This window comes from Pinus tabuliformis, chromosome 7, assembly GCF_031772625.1.
Source record: "Pinus tabuliformis cultivar Carrire ecotype Pingquan chromosome 7, CPIR1, whole genome shotgun sequence".
NCBI classification, from domain to species: Eukaryota; Viridiplantae; Streptophyta; class Pinopsida; order Pinales; family Pinaceae; genus Pinus; species Pinus tabuliformis.
The window spans coordinates 897,996,829-898,023,050 of NC_142293.1; the positions used below are offsets into that span (position 1 = coordinate 897,996,829).

The 26,222-nt window shown below is 37.9% G+C and overlaps 1 protein-coding gene across 1 annotated transcript; it reads left to right on the forward strand.

The window, feature by feature from the left end:
• Nucleotides 1-21,761: 21,761 nt before the first annotated feature.
• On the forward strand, nucleotides 21,762-22,247 carry LOC149250512 (RING-H2 finger protein ATL2-like). Its single transcript, XM_089453678.1, has one exon. The coding sequence runs from the start codon at nucleotides 21,762-21,764 to the stop codon at nucleotides 22,245-22,247; it is 486 nt and encodes a 161-aa protein (XP_089309804.1).
• Nucleotides 22,248-26,222: the final 3,975 nt, after the last annotated feature.

Consider the following 26,222-nt stretch of genomic DNA (forward strand, 5'->3'; position numbering starts at 1 on the left):
TGTGATGCAGGAGCATCTGGTTAACAGGGCGAAGACGGAAAGAAGGTTGACATGGTTTCTGAGAAGGACAGAGAACACGGCTCACTGGACGGACAGTGTGTCTGTCTTTATTTTTATTTGTTGTTTTTATTTTACTTTTCTGTTTAAAATGCCAAGAATAATGTAATGAGTTCTAATTAGGAACAGTAGTAATTAGTTAGAATCATTCGTTTCCGAACAGTTATATTACTGTTGTAAATACAAGCAAAGGAAAACATGCTAGTTATGAATAAGTTTCAAATACGAAATAACTATTGTAACTGAAACAAAACAACTAACAGCACTTATCCAACTGTTCGAGAACAGTGATACAAAAGGAGGAAAACAAGCCCAATACGGGTTCGACGGTGAACAAATAATTAACAGAAAGAAATATATTCATTATTTTTCAGTGCACATACAATTCCACGAGCGTCCTCAAATACTGTAAAAATTCAATGTTGTGCGTTCTTTTTATGGTACAAAAACATTGTTAAAAGTTTCACTACAGATTCCGAACCAGAACAAAAAGACAAATAATCAAATGAAGAGCCACAACGACCAGCACAGGCCACGCAGTCATAGCGTTCAGGCGTATACACATTTAACAGGTATGCAAACAAAACCATAAGAGCGGTTCCAGATTTATTTCCATATAAATTCACAGGATATAACATAGTCATTAAAAGTCTGTATCAGCATTCACATTCTCTGTTCAAAATAATTACAAGACCAACCCAGTTCGCAGACGTGGGAACTGACACGATTATAAACAAAAGCCCTCAGTAAAGAGTTCGAACCCATCTCCTGAAGTTACCACTAAGCTTAGCAACTAAGGAACCAACAACAGACAGCGGCACAGGGCCAACGAAAACCAAGCAGACCATACAAGAACCCAACCAAGCACAGTTAGAACAACAGAACGATTCTACCCGTATACTGTCCAGGGCGGCCGGAAGTCCAAGCGTTCAGACCAACGAACGGCTCCACCTGCATAAAGGCAAACGGAGGAAGGGTTAGTTTCCAACCACAGCAAAAACAAGAACAGAGAACTGGGAAGAAGCTATTGAGAAAGTTAAACAAGGGTCATTACCTGATAGGCGAGCCGTAGCTGTAATTTCTCACCCGGACGAACCCCTGCTCACAGAGGAGCCGGGCCATTAGTCTCAAAACAAATAGCAAAAATAAAGTCCAGCAAGGAACGAAAGCTTACCGGGTTAAGTTGGCAGAGGGACGAGCAGAGCATGCCACACGACCTGTCGAATTTGGAAGCCGACGAACCAGGGCTGAAGCAAATGTCCCCATTAACCTTACAGTGCTCGACTAGCTGTAAACCCTCGTGAGATACGGGCAAACATTGACCAGAACACACAGAGGCAAACATTAAAGCCGAATATACACCATAGTGACAACAAAAACACATGCAAACAGAACCCGTAATGCAAACCTTACCAGGGTTTCACCAATCAAAAAATAGCATACAGGCCGAGACTTAGAACGACTGAGACCACGACCGCAACCAAACGCACACCACACCGTCGACCAGGCAGGCAGAGCTCACACATTCACCACAGAAATTACAGAAGTTACAAAGAATCGCCAGGAGCTCGCAGAGCCAAAGACCGGAGTAACAATGACCACCAAAGGAGCGCGAACGGTGTAAAACCCCAAACCAAGGCGGGTTTTGCAAAATCCCGAGGAGGGACAGTTGTCCACCAGGCAGACCATCAAGGTACCCATGCCGTAACCCAAGGAGATTAAAAATCAAATAACATTTATTTCCAAATCAATTACATTGTTGTTCAGATCGTAAGTACATAACACATCGGCATTGGGACGGCGGGACCACGTGGGCTGGCCCCATCAAGTGGTATCAGAGCAGCATTTTGAGAAAGTAGAGGAAGATGGAAGTACAAAGATGAGGACGTGGGAGAGGTGCACGCAGAGTAGTAGACGAAGGATTGAGAGAACAGTTGAGAATCCTTACAGCTCGCTTGGAAGCAGTAGAGGCGGGTAGGCGAAGAGACCCGAAACTTGGGGATGACAGTGAAGATGAGGCAGCAACTGTTACAGATGGGTCAGAGGAAGAAGCCCCGAAGTCAAGGCTGTTGCGATCAGTTTTGTTAGCTAGCAGCAAACCCAAACCGGAGATCCCTAACTATGATGGCAGTCTGTCCGCAGATGTCTTGCTGGATTGGATAAGCGAATTAGACAAGTATTTTGAAAATGAGGAAATCAATGAGGATAAAAGAGTTAGATTTGTTGCAACTAAATTAAAAGGGTACGCCGCCTTATGGTGGGATAGTGTCCAAGCGGACAGGAGATGAATGAACAAGTTGCCAATAAGAAGGTGGCCAAGGATGGTGGCAAAACTGAAGGGCAGATTTTTGCCGAAGGACTACCAGGTTGAGCTTTATCGACGAGTGCAAAATTTAAGGCAGAAAGGAATGACTGTAAAGGAGTATACAGAAGAGTTTTACCGTGTAAATTTACGTGCTGGTTATACGGATGATACTCCAGAAAAAACAGTGAGGTATGTAAATGGCTTGAGATTGGAAATATTGGATGAGATCAGTATTCTCTCTCCCTGAAATATTGAAGAAGCCTTTCAGAGTGCTGTAAAGGCTGAGGAGAAAATCAACAGGAAGCAGAACAACAGGAGAGGGAGAGGGAATGGCAGAGGACGAGGACAGCCCTATGGCAGAGGGAGAACTGCCACAAACAGCGAAGAAGGTAGCAGTTACAGAGCTTCGGGGACAGCAGAGAAGGGAGAAAGCACTAGAGGAGGTCGGACATATCGGCGGGGAAGAGGAAATGGTTGCGGAAGAGGGACTAATGTCCAGTGCTACAGGTGCCATAAGTGGGGGCACAGATCCTTCGAATGACCGGAAGCTGAGCACGCTGGCCAGAGGGGAGCATTTGTTGCACAGCCTGAGGAAGCTGAAGCACAACCCCAGGAGATAGAAAACGTGGCGAAAACGGGGGAAGCTCTAATTTTGAACAAAGTGCTGTTGAAACCAGCCAAAGAGATGGCTGAACAGACCCAGCGAAAGGCGCTGTTTCGAACAGTTTGCAAATCACAGGGGAAGTGCTGTAAATTGATTATAGACAGCGGGAGTACAGACAATTTGGTTGCCACCGAAATGGTGGAAAAGCTGGGCTTGAAGCGACTTAAACACCCCACGCCTTACAAGGTGTCGTGGCTACAGAAAGGCCACCAGTTACTAGTTGATGAACAGTGCGAGGTAGAATTTCACATTGGCAAATATCACGACACGGTGGTCTGCGATATTATGCCAATGGACGTGTGCCATATACTGCTTGGGAGACCGTGGCAGTATGATCGGAAGGTGACACACGATGGGAAGACAAATTGTTATAAATTTGTGAAAGATGGGATCAAACATACGCTTGTACCCATCAAAGAGGAGGATGCAGCAGAACCGAGTGGAACAAAAACATTGTTAATTGGAGGGAAACAGTTTGTGAAGCAGATTGAGGAAAATGAGGTCAATTATGCAATTGTAAGGAGGACAAGACCGATGTTGCTGAACACAGAAAAATCAGAACTGCCTGTAGAAATTCAGGAGTTGTTGAAAGTATTCCAAGACATTGTAGTTGACGATCTACCAGGTAAGTTGCCTCCCAAGAGGAGTATTAGCCATCACATTGACTTTATACCTGGAGCAAGCTTGCCAAACAAGGCAGCGTATAGGATGAGTCCGAAAGACAATGAAGAAATTCGTAAACAAGTGCAGGAGTTGCTGGATAAGGGACTGATCAGAGAAAGTTTGAGCCCTTGTGCAGTACCAACAGTACTTGCACCTAAGAAGGGTGGAGAATGGCGAATGTGTACAGATTCGTGGGCTATTAATAAAATTACGATTCGATATAGATTTCCCTTACCTAGGATGGACGACATGATGGACTGTCTTAGTGGAGCAGCTTATTTTACAAAGATTGATCTGAAGAGTGGTTATCATCAGATCAGAATTAGGGAAGGAGATGAGTGGAAAACAGCTTTCAAAACTAATGAAGGGCTGTACGAGTGGCTGGTCATGCCATTTGGATTGAGTAACGCTCCTAGTACCTTTATGAGATTGATGAATGAGATGTTAAAGGAATTTATTGGCAAGTTCATGATAGTTTATCTTGATGACATTTTAATTTTCAACAGAACAAAAAGAGAGCATCTTCAACATGTTCGAAAGGTGTTAGAGAAGTTACAGCAGAACAAACTGCTGATAAACTTAAAGAAATGCACTTTCCTGCAGAAGGAGCTGGTCTATTTGGGGTTTGTAGTTGCAGAAAATGAATTGAAAATGGACCCCGAGAAGATTGCAGCAATTATAAGTTGGCCGTCACCGAAGAGCTTATTTGAGGTACGTAGTTTCCACGGATTGGCAAGTTTTTATCGAAAATTTATTAGAAATTTCAGTGAAATCTGCGCACCAATGTTAGAGACCATCAAAAAGGCCAGTCAGCCTTTTTGTTGGACCAAGATGGCAGAAGACAATTTTCAGCTTTTGAAGCGGAAGATCACGGAGAGGCCAATACTGAGGCTGCCCGATTTCAATAAACTTTTTCAAGTTCAGTGTGACGCAAGTGGAACAGCTATTGGCACTGTGCTCAGTCAGGAAGACAGACCAGTGGCATTTTTCAGTGAAAAACTGAATGAAAGCCGGCAGAAATATTCCTCATATGACAAGGAATTTTATGCAGTGGTCCAAGCTTTAAAACATTGGAGGCACTACCTGCTGGGCAATGAATTCGTTTTGTTTTCTGATAATTCGGCATTGCAATACGTAATGCAGCAGCACAAGTTAAACCATAAGCACGCCAAGTGGGTAGAATACTTGCAGAGTTTCACTTTCATGTTAAAACACATAAGTGGGCAAGCCAACAAAGTGGCAGATGCTTTGAGCAGAAGAGCCTTGCTCTTACAGGAGAGTAGCATACAGGTATTGGGATTCAAACATTTGAAAGACTTGTACCAAACCGACACGGATTTTAAGGAAGCTTTTGAAACCTGCCAAAATCCCGTATTAAGGAATGCAAGCCCATGGTTAGACTATAATTTACAGGAAGGATTATTGTTCAGAGGTGGGCAATTATGTATCCTAGACTGTTCAATGAGGGAGAATATTGTACGGGAAAAGCATAGTGGCAGATTAGCGGGACATTTTGGCATCAACAAAACTTTGGAGCAACTCGGACATTTTTATTATTGGCCTAAAATGAGCAGGGATGTACAGAGATATGTAAATAGGTGTAAAGTCTGCCAACTGTCAAAAGGACACAGTCAGAATACTGGACTTTACACACCACTACCTGTTCCAAGCAGGCCATGGGACTCGGTCAGCATTGACTTTGTTCTCGGACTGCCTAGAACACAGCGGGGGTATGATTCAGTAATGGTGGTGGTAGATAGATTTTCAAAAATGGCTCATTTTATTCCTTGCCGGAAAACTAGTGACGCCACGTACGTGGCACACTTGTTTTTCACGGAGATTGTTAGATTACATGGCCTACCCAGAACTATCATTTCAGACAGGGATGTAAAGTTCACAGGACACTTTTGGCGCACCCTGTGGAAAAAGTTGGGCACGCAACTGAACTTCAGCTCTGCGTATCATCCGCAGACTGATGGACAAACAGAGGTGGTGAACAGAAGCTTGGGGAACTTATTACGGAGTTTAACTGGAGAAAATTCGCGGTTATGGGATTGAGCTCTCGCCCAGGCAGAATTCGCTTATAACGATTCGCCCAATCGTAGCACCGGACACAGCCCATTTCAGATCTTGTATGGCATGCATCCTCAAGGAATACATGAACTGCGAGATTTGGGAAAGTTGGAACGGAGAAGCGCGGATGGGGAAGACTTTGCAGAAGCAATGAGCGAGCTTCATGAAAAAGTTAAACTAAGGTTGCAGGACAGCGTACAAAAATACAAGCAGCAAGCAGACTCAAAGCGACGAGAGGTGCATTTTAATGTTGGGAATGAGGTCCTTGCACATCTGCGCCGGGAACAGTTTCCTAAGGGCACGTATAATAAGCTAAAATATAAGAAAATTGGTCCCTACAAAATCCTACGTAAGTTTTCAGCCAATGCTTACGAGATTCAGCTGCCACCTGACATAGGCATATCACCTATTTTCAATGTGGCGGATCTGTTCCCCTATAATGCCCAAGCAGAGGATGATAGTGTGGTACAGCCAAAACGGGACACCCAATTTGGAGAAAGTTCTTGGAAGAAACAATTGCCTTCGGCCCAGTCCCATGAGATTGAAGGGATCCTCAGCACCCAGGTAGCCAAGAAGACACGCAGGAAGGAATATCTGCGTTACCTCGTCAAGTGGAGAGACCGTCCAATGGAGGACAGCTCATGGCTCGACGCGGCGCAGATACAGAAGGCTGGTTATTCGGTGGAGGAACTCATGGAACGGAGCCATGAATTTCTTTTACCCCAGGAGCCTGATGCAGGAGCATCTGGTTAACAGGGCGAAGACGAAAGAAGGTTGACATGGTTTCTGAGAAGGACAGAGAACACGGCTCACTGGACGGACAGCGTGTCTGTCTTTATTTTTATTTGTTGTTTTTATTTTACTTTTCTGTTTAAAATGCCAAGAATAATGTAATGAGTTCTAATTAGGAACAGTAGTAATTAGTTAGAATCATTCGTTTCCGAACAGTTATATTACTGTTGTAAATACAAGCAAAGGAAAACATGCTAGTTAAGAATAAGTTTCAAATACGAAATAACTATTGTAACTGACAACAAAACAACTAACAACAGTTATCCAACTGTTCGAGAACAGTGATACAAAAGGAGGAAAAACAAGCCCAATACGGGTTCGACGGTGAAAAAGATAATTAACAGAAAGAAATATATTCATTATTTTTCAGTGCACATACAATTCCACGAGCGTCCTCAAATATTGTAAAAATTCAATGCTGTGCGTTCTTTTTATGGTACAAAAACATTGTTAAAAGTTTCACTACAGATTCCAAACCAGAACAAAAAGACAAATAATCAAACGAAGAGCCACAACGACCAGCACAGGCCACGCAGTCATAACGTTCAGGCGTATACACATTTAACAGGTATGCAAACAAAACCATAAGAGCGGTTCCAGATTTATTTCCATATAAATTAACAGGATATAACATAGTCATTAAAAGTCTGTATCAACATTCACATTCTTTGTTCAAAATAATTACAAGACCAACCCAGTTCGCAGACGTGGGAACTGACACAATTATAAACAAAAGCCCTCAGTAAAGAGTTCGAACCCATCTCCTGAAGTTACCACTAAGCTTAGCAACTAAGGAACCAACAATAGACAGCGGCACAGGGCCAACGAAAACCAAGCAGACCATACAAGAACCCAACCAAGCACAGTTAGAACAACAGAACGATTCTACCCGTATACTGTTCGGGGCAGCCAGAAGTCCAAGCGTTCAGACCAACGAACGACTCCACCTGCATAAAGGCAAACAGAGGAAGGGTTAGTTTCCAACCACAGCAAAAACAAGAACAAAGAACTGGAAAGAAGCTATTGAGAAAGTTAAACAAGGGTCATTACCTGATAGGCGAGCCATAACTGTAATTTCTCACCCGGACGAACCCGTGCTCACAGAGGAGCCGAGCCATTAGTCTCAAAACAAATAGCTAAAGTAAAGTCCAGCAAGGAACGGAAGCTTACCAGGTTAAGTTGACAGAGGGACGAGCAGAGCATGCCACACGACCTGTCGAATTTGGAAGCCAACGAACCAGGGCTGAAGCAAATGTCCCCATTAACCTTACAGCTCTCGACTAGCTGTAAACCCTTGTGAGATACGAGCAGACAGTGACCAGAACACACAGAGGCAAACATTAAAGCCGAATATACACCACAGTGACAACGAAAACACATGCAAACAGAACCCGTAATGCAAACCTTACCAGGGTTTCGCCAATCAAACAATAGCATACAGGCCGAGACTTAGAACGACTGAGACCATGACTGCAACCAAATGCACACCACACCGTCGACCAGGCAGGCAGAGCTCACACATTCACCACAGAAATTACAGAAGTTACAAAGAATCGTCAGGAGCTCGCAGAGCCAAAGACTGGAGTAACAATGACCACCAAAGGAGCGCGAACGGTGTAAAACCCCAAACCAAGGCGGGTTTTGCAAAATCCTGAGGAGGGACAGTTGTCCACCAGGCAGACCATCAAAGTACCCATGCCTTAACCCAAGTAGATTAAAAATCAAATAACATTTATTTCCAAATCAATTACATTGTTGTTCAGATCGTAAATACATAACACATCGGCATTGCGACGGCGGGACCACGTAGGCTGGCCCCATCAATATGGAAAGTCTGGTTGTCTTTCTTTTTATTCTCCTTGGGGTTTAGGTTTAGGTTAACCAATATACATGTATGGATTTTTTATTCTACCCTCTCATCCTTCACTTGCTTTTCCTGCGTCATTATTCACATTCTACTTGCATGAATAGTTATTTCACAATGTTAAATGGAGTATATAATAAATTAATATAATCATAAACAAATTATTTCAATATTTAACCTAAAGATATATGTATGGAGGATTGCCTTTCAATGTTAAGAAGGATTACATTTCAATGGGTACATAATATTCACATTGACTCTCGAAAAGATGTTATAAAAAATAATAGTATATATTTTGTTTTAATGGTTTTGATAAATAATATTAGAGGGATTACTTTTCAATGTTAAGAAGGGTACACAATATTCGCATTGGTTTTGGTAAAGATGCTGCTTAAAAAAAATAAAAATATATATTTTGTTTTAATTGTTTTGATAAATAATATAAGAGTTAATGGTTTTTTGATTTGGTAATTTTTTTTTTTATAAATTTAATTAAAGATAATTAAATTTATTAATTTTTTATGTAAAAAAATTATTGAATTTAGTAAAAAATAATTTTATTAATTTGGTGAATTTTTCTTTTACACGCTCAATATAAATATATTAATTTTTTTTCCTATATATCCATAAAAGCAAGCATAGCAAGTCTTAAACTTAAAATCAATTATTAAGACAAATTTCGACCATGATAATATATAATAAGAAAGTTGAATAAAGAGCACTATGAGAGTCATTGTCCATTTTTTTTTTTTTTGTTATTAATGGCAAATTTCATATGAAAAAAATCCATATTAATAGATAAGACAATACAAATTTATTAAGCAATTATATTATTGTTATTCAGTGACTTTGAGGAGTTAAGTTATCACGAGATCATATCTCACTTTTATTTGAATGAGAAGATGTAAATATTTAATTACATTTACTTAGTGGAAAATATAATATTCTACTAAAATAATAATTATAGTGAGAGTTTTGATTTCAATGATATGTTTGTATACAAATTAACAAATATTGAGATTCCACTTCCACACGTGGATGATAAGAAGGAAATTATTGAAGTTATTAATAAAGAAAGTACTACATAATAGAAAATACAATTGCTTAAATGTTGAAGGTCAATAAAGTTTTACGTTAACAAAAACTAATCAGTGAGTGTATTAAACAATTTCAAAAGATCTTTGAATCAAAGATTGAAGCGATAAAAAACGAACTCATATTTTGTTAACCAAAGATTATTAGAATGTGACGATGATAATTCTCATGTATGTGATGCATTTACATTTGTTTATAAAAATGTGTGCATGTGTAAAAAAAAATGTTTAATTTGTAAATTTGAAAGTTGAACTGTAAAAGTATAAAAAATATCAAAAGTAATTAACAAAAACAAAAGTTGGGCTGAGTGATTTTTATATAGAATTTTATAGGTGGAAGAATCTATTTAAAGACAAAGTCACTTGGGAGATTGAAGACTTTATCTTAATGCATTTATTTTTTTCATGCTTTGAGATCAAATTATTTTAAGTAATGGCAATTTGTAATAAATTAAATATATATTTTTTGTAAGCTTGGTAAGATTCTTTGATTTTCGATTTTACATGTCCATTATTCACCCCACTACGAGGGTAGGGTAGCTCAAGATTCGAACCCAAGATGTCTGGTTCGGTGAGACTTCATTCCACGTCATCGCCACTTGAGCTACCCCAAGCGGGCATAATAAACTAAATTTAATTATTAAATAATTATTGTAATATTTCAAATAAGTAACCCACATGAAATATTATGTTCTAATCTTAAGAAAAGTATATAAAATTTTCATTAGTCATTGTAATGATGTCATGAAAAATAAGGAGTCGTCTACCTAGAACGGCTAAAACTGGCTGGAATATGGGCAAAAAAATTTCAAAAAGTCTTGTAGAAATAGTGTTTGAATCTCTTTTTCACGGTGGAAATAGATTCAGTACCATCATCAAAAACTTCTAGGGCACCTAATTATCAAGTTTAACAGCTTTTACTTGGATTTATAAAAATCCCTGCCAGATTTTTTCAAAATATCGCCGAAATTTACATAACTTTCAAGGGAAAAAACATAATCGTTAGACTATGGCAAAAAATAATAATATAAATTTTGTTTAAATTATTTTCTTACAATATACACTTGTGAGTTTTTTTTATAATTTGGATTTCCTCTCTATTCACAAACTCTGTTTTGGTCCTTCTCTTCTCTATTGTGGGTCAAGCTTGGTTCATCCATCATTCTTTTTTCTTCTCTATTTTTGGTGAAGCTTGATTCATCTCTTTTCTATGTATTTGTTAGTAGGCTAATCATTTTTGCATTTTAGGGCAGCCCAATATTTATTATTTCATATTTCTATTTCATAATTACAATTTAAAAAAGAATAATTAAAATAAAATCTAAATTAAAATGATTTTGATATTTCCTTAAAAGAAATCATTGTATTCCAAAAATTAATGTTGAAGCATTTACTATTTCTTGATTGTTGAAGTATCCAAATATTTGGGATGGTCAACTCTTCCCAAACTCCTGATTATTAAATGGGATTGAATCCAACTACAATGTAGTCTGAAGTTTGATAGATATGAAAATATTTGTAATTATTGATATTTGTAATTTTCATCGTTGTGTAAGTATGTCCATGTCATCAAAAAAATAATAGAAATAATTTTAGCTAATGTATACAAAACAAAAATTAAATAAGGATATAAATAAATAATTAAAAATCCGTCAATGAATCATTCTACAATCCACTACAAGGGACATGTGTAAGTAAAAAAAAACAAAAATAAATAACGATATAAATAAATAATTAAAAATCGATCAATGGCTCATTCTACAATCTAGTACAAGGGACATGTGTAAGTATGTCATGTCCTCAAAAAATAATAAAAATAATTTTCGCTAATGTCAACCAAAACAAAAACAAAAAATTAAATAACCATATAAATTAAAAATTAAAAATGGACGAGAGGCTCATTTTACAATCTAGTATTCCACTTTCATTCTATTAGTTCTTTGATATTTCACTTTTTTTTTTTGCCAATGCAAGAGTGGAACCTTCTATTAAATTGTAAGCAAAAATAATGTACAAAAAGGCTTAAACATGTAAATTATCCGTTAGATCCTGAGCCAAGGATCCAACGGAGGAGGGACAATTCGGGTGGCTAGTAAGCCCACCTAATATCACGTGGAACGGACCCGAAAAACTGAGGTAAGCTAAATTGAGTAAACTATCGGGTCCGAATTAAACCTTAACTTTCGTTCACATACACCTCCCGAAATCCACCAAATGCGCATGATACTTGAAAGAATGTAGAAGCAGCTCGGAAGATAATCTACGAAAAGGACCCACCAACATGCCCGTGTAATCCTGGCCATCGATTGCTTACAGTAGATCCAACGGTCCCTATACATATCGCAAGGCCCAACCTTATCGAAGATTGCTGCGTGATGAGAGCGGTAATGCCTGTCCATCTTGGGCCACGTGTTGAAAGGTGAGTGGAATCGCTGCCGCAAAAGGAAAACCGCTAGCTGCTTGAAAGTGGTGCGATATGTCAGAAACCATTTCGAGGGCAGTAAAACTGCCACCGGCCAAGAAAGTCGGGAAGAGCAGATGTCGAGAAAGACTAAGTACATTTCTTTGACCATGGGAAAAAGAGGATCCCTGAATTCTTCCAAGCCACTGAAACTTCTGTACACTGATACCAAACATAAACCAGCATACCTAGAACGACCTTGCTTGTGTAAGAACTATGCATAACGATCAACCTGATCCTATTTCTATGACCCTTTTACGATAAACCTTAGAATCCTCTTTCGCCTGCCTGAGGCATTGATCCCTTAATCTATTTTGTAGCAGCCTCCAGTGCCTTGAGACTTTTTTCGGCTCTGTGCCATAGCAAATTCTTTTAGCCGAGTTAATAATCATCTCAGAATCGGCTTCAATAATAATGTTCTGTAGATTGTCTTGCTTCAGGAAATCTAGACACTGTTCAAGTGCCATTAATTCAGCCATATTATTAGTAGCTTTTCCCAAATGGCAATGGAAAATGAGTAGAATATAGCCACCATTATCTCATAACACTCCTCCATAACCAGCAAGACCTAGGTTTCCTTTAGAGGCCCCATCAATGTTAAATTTCAGGAAACCCTTAGGGGGAGGATGCCAATAATCTGGCTTGTTGGGCAGATTCATAACCTTCATATCCATTCCCTGTCGTATAAGTCCCTACATTCTCAACTGACAGAGTATCTGTCTCTCTCTTTCTGAAGGCGGCTTTATGGGGGAGTTCCGAACAATGGTGCCAATTGTCTCCTTGAGTTGTCTAAGGATCTGCTCAAAAGTGTGTTGGGTGCTGTTGCAAACATTTTTGAAGAGTCTATTGTTCCTTTCTTTCCAAACATTCCAGATTAAGAAACCTGGACTCAAAACCCAAGCCAAACATAGAAACTCATACTCAGAAAAGTTTTGTCTCTAGTTATTTAGGGTATTGATAATGTTATCTTTGTCCCTATCTATTTGTTGGAAGATTGTAGCAAAAGAATCCCACAACTCAGAGGTAAAGGTGCAGTCATTGAGAAGGTGCTCGATTGTCTCCTCTTGGGCTTTACAGAGCTGGCATCTAGAAGGTCCTAGAACACCCCTTTTTCTGATGTTTTCCCAAGTCAAAATTTTCTTGTGGTGAACCAACCACATGAAGATTTTAATTTTCATCCATTCTTGATGCTTCTAGAGGTTCTGCCATACCTTGTTCGGAACTTGGGAGTCTAGCTCTAGAGACATCTTCTTGGCTTCCTTAATATTGAAGTTGACTTCTTTATTGTTGCCCCATCTGAGTTGATCATGCCCTTCAGAAACTAGAATCTTCCTTTGATCGAACATTCGCATTAGTACCTATACTTTTTCATTCAAGGGGTTGTCATCCCTAGGTTCTAATTTTTTCCAGTTTCTCCTTTTATCTTCTAGACTGGGTTGATCCCAAAAATATTTAACTCTGAATAGACCTTTGTTGTTTGTTTGTTTCTTTAGGTCCACAAAGTACTCTCTTAGCAGAGTATGTTCTTGTTTCCATCTATCCTCCCAAAACAGCGCAAGGTCCCCTTCTCTAATTTCCCAGAAACTATTTTTTTGTACTAAGTCTCTATTCTCCTAGGCCTTATTTCAGATGTGTGATCCTTTTATGGTTCCTGTCATCCTTATATGATCATTCTCTTACCAAGAGCTGGCATATTTTTCTTTCTAGACACGAGCCACTGAGCCTTTAGCTCTTTTACCCACCGCCACAATAACTTTGCACCTAAAACCTTGTTGACAACTTCTGGATTATCCAGACCAAGGCCCCCATAATATTTTGGTTTGTAGAGTTTATCCCAGAAACTAAGGCCCATTTCCTTTTCCCTTCCCCTTTACTCCAAAGAAAGTCTCTTTGAATAGTTCTCATTTGTTGTAAAACTCCCTTTGGAGCTGGAAGTGCTAAAAGCATGAAAATGGGGATAGATTGCAAAACAGCTTTTGTCAGCACCAACCTGCCTGCCAAGTTTAAAGATCTTATTGTCCATTTTCTGATTTTATCCTGCATCTTATTGATGATCGGCTCCCAGATGCTTTTGTGCAAAGGTTTAACAGTAAGAGGAACTCCCAGATATTTGGAAGGAAGGACCTCCCTTTGAAAGCCTAGAATTCTGGAGATGTTTCTCTGAATAGCAATATTAGTATTAAAGAAAAAAAATCTTAGATTTGGACATATTTACATCCATACCTGTGGCCATAGCAAAGTCATGCAGGATTTGTTTATATGCAAGAGCTTCTTTTACTGTGGGGATTCCCTGCAGCATAGTGTCATCCACAAATTGTTGATGGGACAAAGCTTTCCCATTGTCAGAAAGTTGGATACCCTTGATATGACCCCCATTTTTCTCATGCTTGATAGACCGCCCAAGTCCTTCCATCATGAGGATGAAGGGGAAGGGAGATATCAGGTCTCCTTGTCTGAGACCTCTAGATGGAGAAAAAGTCTTGGAAGGAGAACCATTGACCAATATTGAAAAACTAGAAGAAGTGACCAGTGCCATTACCCATCTTACCCAATTATGATCAAAGCCAAAGGATAGAAGGACCTTCCTAATATAGGTCCAATTCAGCTTGTCATAAGCTTTGGCAAGGTCTAGTTGCATAATCATGCCAACCTTCTTATTGCTCGTCAATGAGTGCACCACTTCATGTGCTTGAATGATATTATTGAGAATTTGTCTACCCTCCACATAACCTGATTGCTCCACGGATACCAAAGTAGGGAGAAGGGGTTTAAGTCTATTGGCTACAACTTTGGATATAATTTTATACACCACGTTGCATAAAGCTATGGGCTAAAACCTATCTGGAGTCTGAGCATTGTCTTGCTTGGGGATCAGGGATAAGAATGAAGTATTGAGCGCCTTTAGAATGGTTCTATTTAACCTAGAATCTTCCACCACATTCATAATATCTTGTTTAACAATGTTCCAACAAGCTTTGAAGAAATCCACATTAAAACCATCAGGGCCTGGCGCTTTTCCATTCTACATTTCCTTAACTGCATCACTGACCTCCTCTTCAGTAACTAGCTTGTTGAGATTGAAATTGTCCTCTCTAGACACTAGCTTGGGTATATGCCTTGTTAATTTTTTGATAAAGAGTTCTGTGTCTGCATTGGATTCCTTTGCTATGGCTTGAAAGTGTTGTACTAGCACAGATTCTATATCTTCATGGGAGTTGCAAAGATGACCTCTCTCGTCCTTGATTGAAGAGATCCTATTATGAGATCTGTTCACCATGGTGGATCTGTGGAAAAATTTGGTATTCCGTTCCCCTTCTTTTAGCCACTGAACTCTGGATTTTTGTCTCCAATATATTTCCTCTTGTTTGCATAATTTCTCCCATTCTTGCTGAAGTTTGGTAACTTGGTCATCTCTGACTCTATCAAAGCCCTATGCAATAAGAGTTTGATTGAGTTTCTGCATCTTGTCTTCAACCTCTTTTTTTGCTGCAAAAATATTTCCAAATACTTTTTTGTTCTAGTCTTTGAGTCTGAGCTTGATGTATTTAAGTCTTTTGTGAAGCAGAAACATTCTAGTTCCCTGAATGTGCAGATCCTCTTTCCACCATCTTTCTATGTTACTAATGAAATCGGGGTGGTTAAGCCAAATATTTTCAAATCTGAAAGGCCTATTCTTGGGGGAGCCGATGCCCTGCACCTCCATTTGAACAGGCCAGTGGTCCGAGCCACCAAAAGGGAGAATTTTCACTGTCATTTCCTTGTCTGTGAGCATAAGGTCCTCTGAAATTATGAATCTATCTAGTTTTGAGGCTACTTGAGCTTCCCCTCCTCTCTTGTTGTTCCAGGTAAAGAGGCCATTATTCATATCAGTGTCAACTAGCTTCATATTATCTATAAAATTTAGAAATGTTGTAGAATCTTTATTTAAAGTTCTTGTTCCCCCTTTTTTTCCTGAGAGTGATTTATCATGTTGAATTCCCCGCTCAATATCTAGGGAACTACTGCATGTCTATCTCTGAGTTCTACCAAAGAATCCAAAAATTTTATTTTATCATCCAGTCTTTGCGGCCCATAGACATTCATGACCAAGTAAGTCACACTGTGTCCCACAGGTTGTATAACCACTGATAAATAGTTCCTAGATGCCTTAGCATCTATTATGCCAATCTTGTGGGGGTTCCAAAGAGTGAGTAAGCCTCCAGTTGTATTATTTGCTTTAACTTCAAGAAACTCATATTTATTGAGCCACTTGCTATTAAGTTCTCTGATTTTTTGAATGGTACATTTAGTTTCCTGGATAAATATCATATCCAGAGCATCTTGTTTCATTCTATTGCTAAGTAATCTTTGCTTCCTTTTATTACCTAAACCTCTGATATTCCAAGATGTGAACTTCATCATTAAAGATTTGTAAAGGAGTAACTAGATAGGTCTTTCATCTTACCTAAATCAATCATTAGCTTTCCACATTCCATCAGTAGCTCGTTCTACTTTTTTCTTCCTCCTTTCTTTACTGGGTTTCTGGGAGCTAGTCCTGGTGTAGATTTCATAGATTTCACTCCTTCGTTGTTCGATATTTCATTGTTGCTTTGTTTTTCCGTCCCTTTGTCTTGAGTTTTCCATAGGAACAACTGCTGTACTCTGTTGAACTCTTCTTGAGGTAATGAGTCTACCCCTCCCATGGTTCCCTGTTTCAAGAATCCTTCTAGATCTAGGTTTTCTCTATCCAGAATCTCCTGTAGTTCCTGATCCTCAGTTTCCATCTCACTTTGAATCATTTCTTGATCCATCTCCAGTTCTTCATTATATGGCATTATTTCTTTCTGTTTAGTAGCATCTCGTGCTTGTTCCCTATTCTCTTCTTTCTCCTTTTCCTCTGAGTTTCCTTCCATTACCTGATCTTCCTTTGATATTCCCTCCTCTTCTTCGAGAACTTGGAACCTATTCAGATTGGCCTGTTTTCTTTCTGTTTGTTGTTGTTTTGGCCCCCTTTTGCCTCCTTTTCCTCTGTGTCCCACTTTGTGAAAGCTTTCAGTATCTTTCATAGTGGTTTCTTTGTCTTTGTTCTTTGTTTTGCTAAGGGGACAATCTCTAAAAAGGTGCCCATGCTCATGGAATCTGTGACATCTAAAGGGAATATGTTCGTAATCTATTGTTTGTACCCATTCTTTATCAAAAACTTCCAGGATGACCTCGTCTGGTAGGGCTCCTGAAAGATCCATCTCAACACATATTCTAGTGAAGGAGGTGTATTTTCGCCGTTTGGTGGCTTCATAGGCTTTGACAAAATGTCCTAGTTTGTTTCCTATGGCAAATAATGATTCCTCTTGCCAGTAATCAAGAGGAAGGGAGTATAGTCTTACCCAGACCGACACCGAGGTAAAAGTCTCTCTCTCCAGAACAAAATTCATCATCCACGGCTGCATATAGAGGCCCGTTGCTGCATAGAAGTAGGGTCCTCCTTCAAACAATCTGTCTTTATCCTCAATATCTGTGAAGACCACAGTGAAGAATCCTTTTGACCCAAGGTGTAGGTCAATGCTTCCTTTTGGTTTCTAATGATATTTGATCCATGTTTGTAGTGCCTTTTCAGTGGGCCATAATCCCATAAATTTACAAATGATAGCATAGGTCCGCATGTGATCTCTGTGCACCTGCAGGGTAGGATCATTTAAAACAACTCTGGGAGTGAGCTCAACTTTGGGTTTGCAGGGCCCCTTTTGTGCCTTGTTTTCTAATCCCTGTTTTTTGTCTTCTTCCTCCTTATCTTTCGTGCTGTTTCGTCTCTTGGTCTGGTGACCTTTGATCCCCTTCCATATTCTTATCCCTATTTCCTGTAGGTCATTTGACAGGTTCTAAAGGTTTCTTGCCCCTACTGGCCATTGCTTGCCTGTAGGAGGGAGTGGAGCTCCCCCCTTTGCGCGCCTCCATGGTGCTCGGAAACCTGCAACCCTAGTTGTTCGTTGTTCACTATTCGCTGTCTCAACTTTTGTTTGCTCAAGTTCATAATTTTCTATCGTTGATACTCTAATTCTTCATGTGGCCTTGGTGTTGGGAAGTTTTAAAACCAAAAGTCATTCATCATTCCATATTTCACTTTCACTCTTAGAGTAATAAATAAAATATCTCCATTTCTATCTTAGATAATATAATTTTATATAACTTTATAGAGACAAAGTAATTAAAAAAATTATTATATTTCTCTTATAAATTTCTCAATATAGAACTTAAATAAATTGTTTGAATATCTATATTAACTAATATATTTCAGAATGAACTATCTCTCTCTATTATGTGCGTATTAATGTTTACCTTAGTAAAATATTTCAATGCTCGAAAGGAAAAGTAAAAAGGGATTAAATCTCTTGACATGTAAATCTTTTTTCAAGTTTGAGATTTGATCCCTCTAGGCTCTCCTGGTAGATCCCTCGCTAAAATAGATCTATACTGGTAATAGTTTGCATGAAGTTAATGAAGTATTTTTTCAAGAATAAAATTGGAAACTTAGATTCCAATGTCATCCATGTAAAGAAATCATTCTCATAAATTTTCAAGAAGTTCACCCAAAATAAGAAGAAAAAGAACTAACAATTTAAGGTAATGATTATTCAACCTTTGTAAACATTTATTTAAAGTTAGTGACACTAAAATTTACCTAAAGAATTGAAATGACTCCATGGCTTCCATGGGTGGCACTATTATTGTAGAGACAAAGGAGGAGGAGAGTTTTTCTATTTAAAAAAAACAAAGAGTTCTAGGCTCAATTGATTCATCTCAATGAGAAACAAATGACCATGATCAAGGCGTTGGGCGCGCAGGGTGGTGTTGAGTTCTAGTAACACCATTCAAGCAATAATATTGTTGAGATAGAGATGTTCAATAAATAATGTAAGAAAGAGGTAGACGATGTAGTGGGTAAATTTTTCTTTCCAAATAAAATATCATTTAATGTTACTTATTTTTTAAGGTATTATTGTTAGCTTATTATTTCAACTCTCTGGTTACACTAAAGAAGGAAATTTTTTTCTTTGCAAATAGAATATCATTTAATGTTACCCATTTTTTAAGGTATTATTGTTAGCTTATCATTTGAACTCCCTAGTTACACTAAAGAGGGAAAATTTGTTAGATAGACAGGTGTCAAGGATACCAGGTTTAATGGAAAGCTTTAGGAAGTTATGGGTTTTTTTATTGGTGTTCAATTGTCATGGATGGTTGGAGAAATATTCAATAAAGGCCTTGGTTGAACATCATTGTCACCTCCCCAAGCCAGCCTTAATTCTTAAGGGAAATTTATTATATTTTAAAGATGAAGTATGAAGCATTCTAGTATGAGGTGTTAAGGGATGCAATTTAGTAGTATGGTTGTACAAATGTATTTTAGGTTAGAAGGTCTTCGCCATTAATGATTGAAAGCATGTATCGAGATATATTTTGGGTTCCTTGTTGTGTGTGCATGGTTTGATGTTACATCACTTCATTATTTTTTATGCAAGAAAGGAACAACTGTTCATTTGCAATTGAAGCATGTATTGAGATATATTTTGGCTTCCTTGTTGTGTGTTGTGTGTGCATGGTTTGATGTTACATCACTTCATTATTTTTTATGCAAGAAAGGAACAAATGTTCATTTGCAATTACAATGACTATCTGGTTTTTACAAGATTTATGAATGTGGAAACCAATAATTCAAGATATGTCATATTGTTTATTCTTCTTGACTGTATGCTAAAGGTACAACCAGTCTTAAAGGTCATTGTTATAAATTTTGAGTTGTTAATATTGAGGGAATTAAAATCTAATTAAGGTACAACAAATCTTAAAAGGCCATTGTCATAAGTTTTGAATCATCAATATTACGGAATTAAAATCTGATTAACAAAAAAATTAAAAAAATATTATTGAGTAATAATTAATAGATTGATGTGAAATACATTATCTCTTTTCACCTCTCCAACACTGTAGCTAATCAGATATGCAAATTTAGATTCCCCGGATGATAGAGACACATAGAAATAGATATGCAAATTTAGATTCCCTTTGCAGAGAGACATAGGGAAGTATATAAGTCAACTGACAACATGACTGGCTTGATCATGTGTCACAGGGACCCTCTTTGGAGTTTCTTAATGAAATCGTAATGTTGATTGGACATATATCGAATAAATTAAGAACACTCCACTGACGATGAAAGGATGTTAGTGCTTTCGTCACCGTGCATGCCTGGCCCACTGATGGCAACACAATGTGATGTCTATTCGTTTGAGTACAATGAATCAAATTCTCGCTGAACATGAGAATATGCGCCGGGGATGAAAAGAAGTTAATATCACCATGCATGCAGGCGTACATAATAAAAGGATGTTAGCGCTTCCGTGCAGGCCTGGCACGCTGATGCACACCATGCTATTTCTATTCATTTGACTACACACAAATTCTCATTGAAGATGAGAAGATGCGTCGAGGATGAAAGGATGTTAATAGTACCCGGGCGATTCTTATATTTAATCTTATAGCAAAGTTAATGCGGCCTGACATGGTCACTCGATATCCAGATATAACACGCGCGCCTTGATGATTATGGAAAAAAAATTCCGTTTATATCGGACTATCGAGCGACCATGTCAGGCCGCATTAACTTTGCTATAAGGTTGGATATAAGAGTCGCTCCCTGCCCATGGCCCTTGAGTGTTTACATAATAATAATAATCTTATCTAAATATAAGATTTTTTATTTTTATATAAATTTAATAATATTTTGTTTTGTTTTCATTTATATTGTTTCAATAGTAATTAAAATTAATATTTTTGGTTAATAGCTTTTGTAACGTAGCTTCTGTAGTGTAATGTAGTCTTTGTAGTGAGGGGCTAAAGAAATGAAATGAGTTAATGGTCCAATTTAATATTTTTGGTTAATAGCTTTTGTAACTTAGCTTCTATAGTGTAATGTAGTTTTTGTAGTGAGGAGGTAAAGAAATGAAATGAGTTAATGGTGCAATACTCATAGATAATAGTTTAAAATCCAAAAGTATTTGAGAGAGTAAAAATCTGTCTCAAAATCTATTTTTTTTATAATTCTTAGTAGCTGGATTTTCTTGAAATGATAATGACCATTCAACCTGATAGGGAGTCGTATAACGACGCTAGGAATTGTGTCAAAAGTGGTCGGAATCTGGGCAAGAAAATTTTAAAAAATCTTGTAGAGGCAGTGTTTGAAACGTGTTTTTGATGGCAGAAATGGATTCAGCACCATCGAAAACGTCTAAAAGACCTAAAATTTTGAAGTTTAACAACTATAACTTAGATTTACAAAAATTCTTGCTGGATTTTCTCTAAATATAACTAGAATTTCCATAATTTTCCCAGCAACTCCTCCGCCTCATTAAAATATGAGGAAAGATAGTGGCCGGTGGTGGCCACTACTCGTTTGACCACAAATTTTCCCATTATTTTGAAATTATCCTCGTAAAAATGCAGATGCAACGCATTTAGCTAGTGCACTGTGCAACACTATTAATGTGGAAAAATTAAATTTTATTTTGAAATTGTCCTCGTAAAAATGCAGATGCAACGCATTTAGCTAGTGCACTGTGCAACACTATTAATGTGGAAAAATTAAATTTATGTGCACCAAATAAATTTTCACATTCACCTAAGTCTTCACGTGATGTGTTGTTATTTGTTGGTAACTTTAGTATTACTAGCTGAGTTGACGTTCAAAACCTAAAAACTTGTTGGCAGAAGCAGCTCCACCATCGCAAACGTAATTCAGCAAAGCAGAGGATACGATGCACGCAGTAGGTCTTGGCTACTCATGGGACGATGCAGAGTCCTCAGCCCCGCGCGTCCCGAGGTTGCTGCTCGTCCTCGTCTTTGCGGTCACACTCGGGACGCGTTTGCTGAATTGGATTGTGAGCCCTCTTCGTGGAATTGGGATTTTGGAAGAAGCTCATCAATATTCTGCAGGCCCTCCTGATGTTGTCACCCTGTGGCCCATAACTCCTTCAACCACCACTACTAATACTTCTTCTTCCTCCACCATTGACAACCATGGGATCATCCGTGAGAATTTGCCGGTGGTCGTTGAATACTGCAGCTCCGCAGCAGATGGGGAGGGAGATATTACATGTGCTGTTTGTCTCAACGATTTCTGGCCGACTGATCGAACCCGGCGGCTTGGTAAATGTGGGCATGTTTTTCATATGGAATGCTTGGACAAGTGGATTGGATATCGAAGTTACAGTTGCCCTCTCTGCAGATCTCCTATCTTCTAAACGCAGCAAAGATGGAGACCAATACTATAAGTGTATCTTACTTTTGATTTTGTAATTAAAGGAATGACAATTAGGCTGGTTTTTTTTATAAGGTAACTGGGTCTGTTTCTTATAAGTGTATTTTGGTTTTGTTTTTTTGCTTTTTTGGTAATTAAAAAAATCGGCAGTTAGCTTGGCTGGTTTGGGTGGGTTTGGGTTTCTTATTCGGATTTTTACCACTATAATGTTTAGTTGTTTAAATATGTTTGGTAATTAAAATAATCGGTAGTTAGCTTGCCTGGTTTGGTTAGGTTTCGGATTTTATTCAGATTTTTACCTAACTGGTTTGGGTAGTTTGGGTTTTTTATTCAGATTTTTACCACTATAATTGTTAGGTGTTTGAATATATTATTTGTGAAATTGAAATCTCCAATCTTATATTACATATTATCTTCAAAACAAAATTTACTAATTGAGTTTTTTTTTAAAATATGTATAATTATTATTGAGATTCCATTACTGCAGAACTAAACAAACTGATTATTATTATTATTTTATAAAACTATTTGTTAAATTAAGTTATGCATGAATGGAATAACAGTTATATGTAAATATTGTTTTCACATGTTAAGTAGTTAGGATTGACAGTTACTTGTCCCTAACTAATTTCTTGAAGATTTATTCAAGAAAGATCAAGAGGATAGGGGTATCTGAGATCAAGAGAGAGAAAAAGAGAAAGTATTGAAAAGAGAATTATGTGCTCAAGGGTTAGGCAGATTTCCAGAGCTAAGTCTGGTTGGGACCAGATAGTTGTTTTATGAGAGATTATAGTCTCAAAGACAGTTCCTATGTGCGAGGAACAGCTCAGGGGAGGAACAGCTCAGGGGGAGACATCTCGTCAAGGCGGTCTCACGGTTGGGAGGAAAGGAGCAACTAAAGCCAAAGTTTGGTAGCAAGCTCTTGTCTGGAATTCAACAATAATTCAGATAAGTATACTTTTGTATTGTATAGGTACAATAATGAGTGATTCACAGTAGCCATCTAAGGAACAATAAAACAACAGTAGATACTGAGTAAGCTACATTAACCCCCTTGAATTCCTTTCTCACGAAAAGTTAAGATTCCCTCGAATATCTTTACCACGGCCAAACCCAGAATATTGAGAGATGTGTGGATTTAACGAAAATTCATTATGAAATAAATTTCAACAATTCCAACAAATAACATAAAATTCTAGATACAGTGTTCGACGAGAGAAGAGTTAAAACTGACAGTCCTTCAATAAACAAAACAACAGTGGACAACAGTTGATATCCATTAAAGAACAGGTAAGAAATCCATTTCTAATCCACAGACTAAGAACTTGTCGCACTCGGCCATTAACTAGCAACTGGCCTTGGTAATTCCGTAAACAAAATTATTACACAGTAGACAAATGAGACTGAAGTAAAATTACCATGGAAACAATTAGGATGCAAACTTCCTTAACCATGTTATTACGCAGAGAATAAGCCAACCCAGTACAAATTTGAGTCAAAAATAGATAATCTAAGCAAAATGAGAACGACATGTCCATGATAGTAAATAGTTCATAAATTAACATTTGAGACTGAAAAACTCGTCTCCATTTAACCATAGTCCAGAGGTAGGACGAGGAAACAAACTAAAATGCGAACCGCACAGCTAGGGTCTACCACTACCCTACAACTAGCTTAAGCCAATGAGGGTTTAGGGTAGACCCAGTTCGCAATATAACCCAGTTTATATTATAAACCCAGTTGTAATAAAAACCCTTAATAGTTACATTCAAAAGATGCTTCAGAGACAAGATTCTCCCTAAATAATTTATGGCTAACTACAACAGCTACCAAATAGGCGGAATGCCTTCAGCTAAAGCACAATACTCGGTATAAAGACTGGATAGTTTCATTCCAGATGTGAGAGTCTCTTTGGAAGTCCAAACTTTAGCTTTTCCCCTCCTTGCGACCTAGAAATTCTACCTCGCTAGAATAAAAGACCATAAGGTTAAACAATGATACTTATCCAAGAAAGGTAAACATAAACAATAAGTTAAAACCCTAGGTTTAAGAAAGAAATCTTACCTGAGACGCAAAACGGGCCTAGGGAGGTTCCCGTAAGGCTGTGCATTATGTAGAAATCCACCATTTTGCAGAGGCCAGGCCAATCGACAAACAAATGCATCAACTAGAGAAGTAAACCCTCTAACTACACACATAATAGCCATGCCAAGGAAAAATAAAAGACAAAGCATTAAACCATTCTCACCGCGAAGGAGTAACAATAACCCTGCACAGTTTATGTCGTGGAGATAGACATGCAGTGGAGGCATCAGAAAATGCAAACAACCTCATCTGTCCGATGGTGATTAGTAATAGCATCCATAGATGAAGAACGAGTATCAAGGCCAGGAGTGCCAGCTAGAGAGAAATGCAGGAATCCAGATTCATCCCACTGCCATGCCTGGGCAGTGATGTTGCCCAGAAGATTAATTGCAGAGATAAACAGTCACCGGAAAGTGAAACTCGTCGGAATTGAGTAAAAGCGGCTACTATTCCTCTCACCATCATCGTAAGGCGAGATAAATTGTATTAAATCATAAAATCAAATATTTGAATTACCTATAGTTATATGCAGCTATAGTTATATGCAGATAAGTAGGAATTATGTAAGGTGTACAGAACTTGTCAATTTGTCAACGTAATAGTACATATTTGTATATTGTTTAGTTCCAATAAGAATTTTTTTTTTGCTTACATGGGTATGTGACATGATGTAAAATTTGTTAAATTGAATTATGTGACATGATGCAAAATTTGTTAAATTGAATTATATTCCATATGTAAAATTTGTTAAACTCAATTGTATTGCAAATTTTGAAATATGGAAATATTTTCTTTAAAAGGGGCAGAAGGAAATAATATATTGTGTACATTAAGCACAAACTTGCGCGTTTCCAAGGAATTGGTTAGAATGTAATGGTTCAAGAGGTTTAACATATATGTGAATGTTCATCAAACAAGTTGTTAGGGAAGCTTCTTATCATGTGCTTAACCTACTTCATACTGCTTAACCTACAATCTATCATGTGTTGAGATGCAATGCCAATTATAATTGTGTGATGATTATATGGAATTAAGATAACCAATATGTCATGTATTGATATGCCAATTATAATTGTGTGATGATTATCTAGAATTGTGATGATAAGTGTGTGATTGAACCGTCACATTTCTTAAAAGGCACATGGAATCAAGATAAGTATGAGGTTGTACGATCATTTTTGTTTAATTAATGAAGGTTACATAAGTAAATTATTACTTTCATATTTGTTTTGGTTTATTGCAATCACTTTCTAAACCCATCTTATTACAAAGACTATATAATCACTTTTGTTGAAATTAATGAGTGTTACTGTCAGGGTTTAAATTTGACGTTAGTATACTCGTTTTTGCTTTTTTGACACGTTAAATACTATTGATTTCCAAATCTACATGTCATCACAGACTGGCCAATAATTTTTGAAAAAACCATATTTATGAGTGTATTGAAAATTGACAAGTTATATATATATATATATATACACCGCATATTGTAGTAACAGCACTCCGGAGTTCGCACTACCCTTGCCTGATGCATCACACATGGGCTAGAAAAGCAACTATTCCAAAGATGAAAATACAGAGAGAAGCCAATTTATGAACGGATACACAGTACTAAGTAACGCAGAGCAAGTATGTACGTGATAGACCTCAACTGAAAAAAGGTCCCATTAACCAACAAAATTCCAAATAAATCTATTTCTTCGGGAAACTTTATGTACCACTCAATACGACGTTGGGCTTTCCTCCATTAATTTTCTTCTTTCCTTAACTTACTCAAGCAGCCGCTATCTATGCCATATGGAAATGTAACCATCCAATGTTAGACTACACTCTATAAAACCGTTTATATAAGTATGCCTATAGTGAGCACCAT

Bases quoted from the DNA above. Each gene is read 5' to 3' on its own strand.
- LOC149250512 (XM_089453678.1), top strand. From the start codon at position 21,762: ATGCACGCAGTAGGTCTTGGCTACTCATGGGACGATGCAGAGTCCTCA.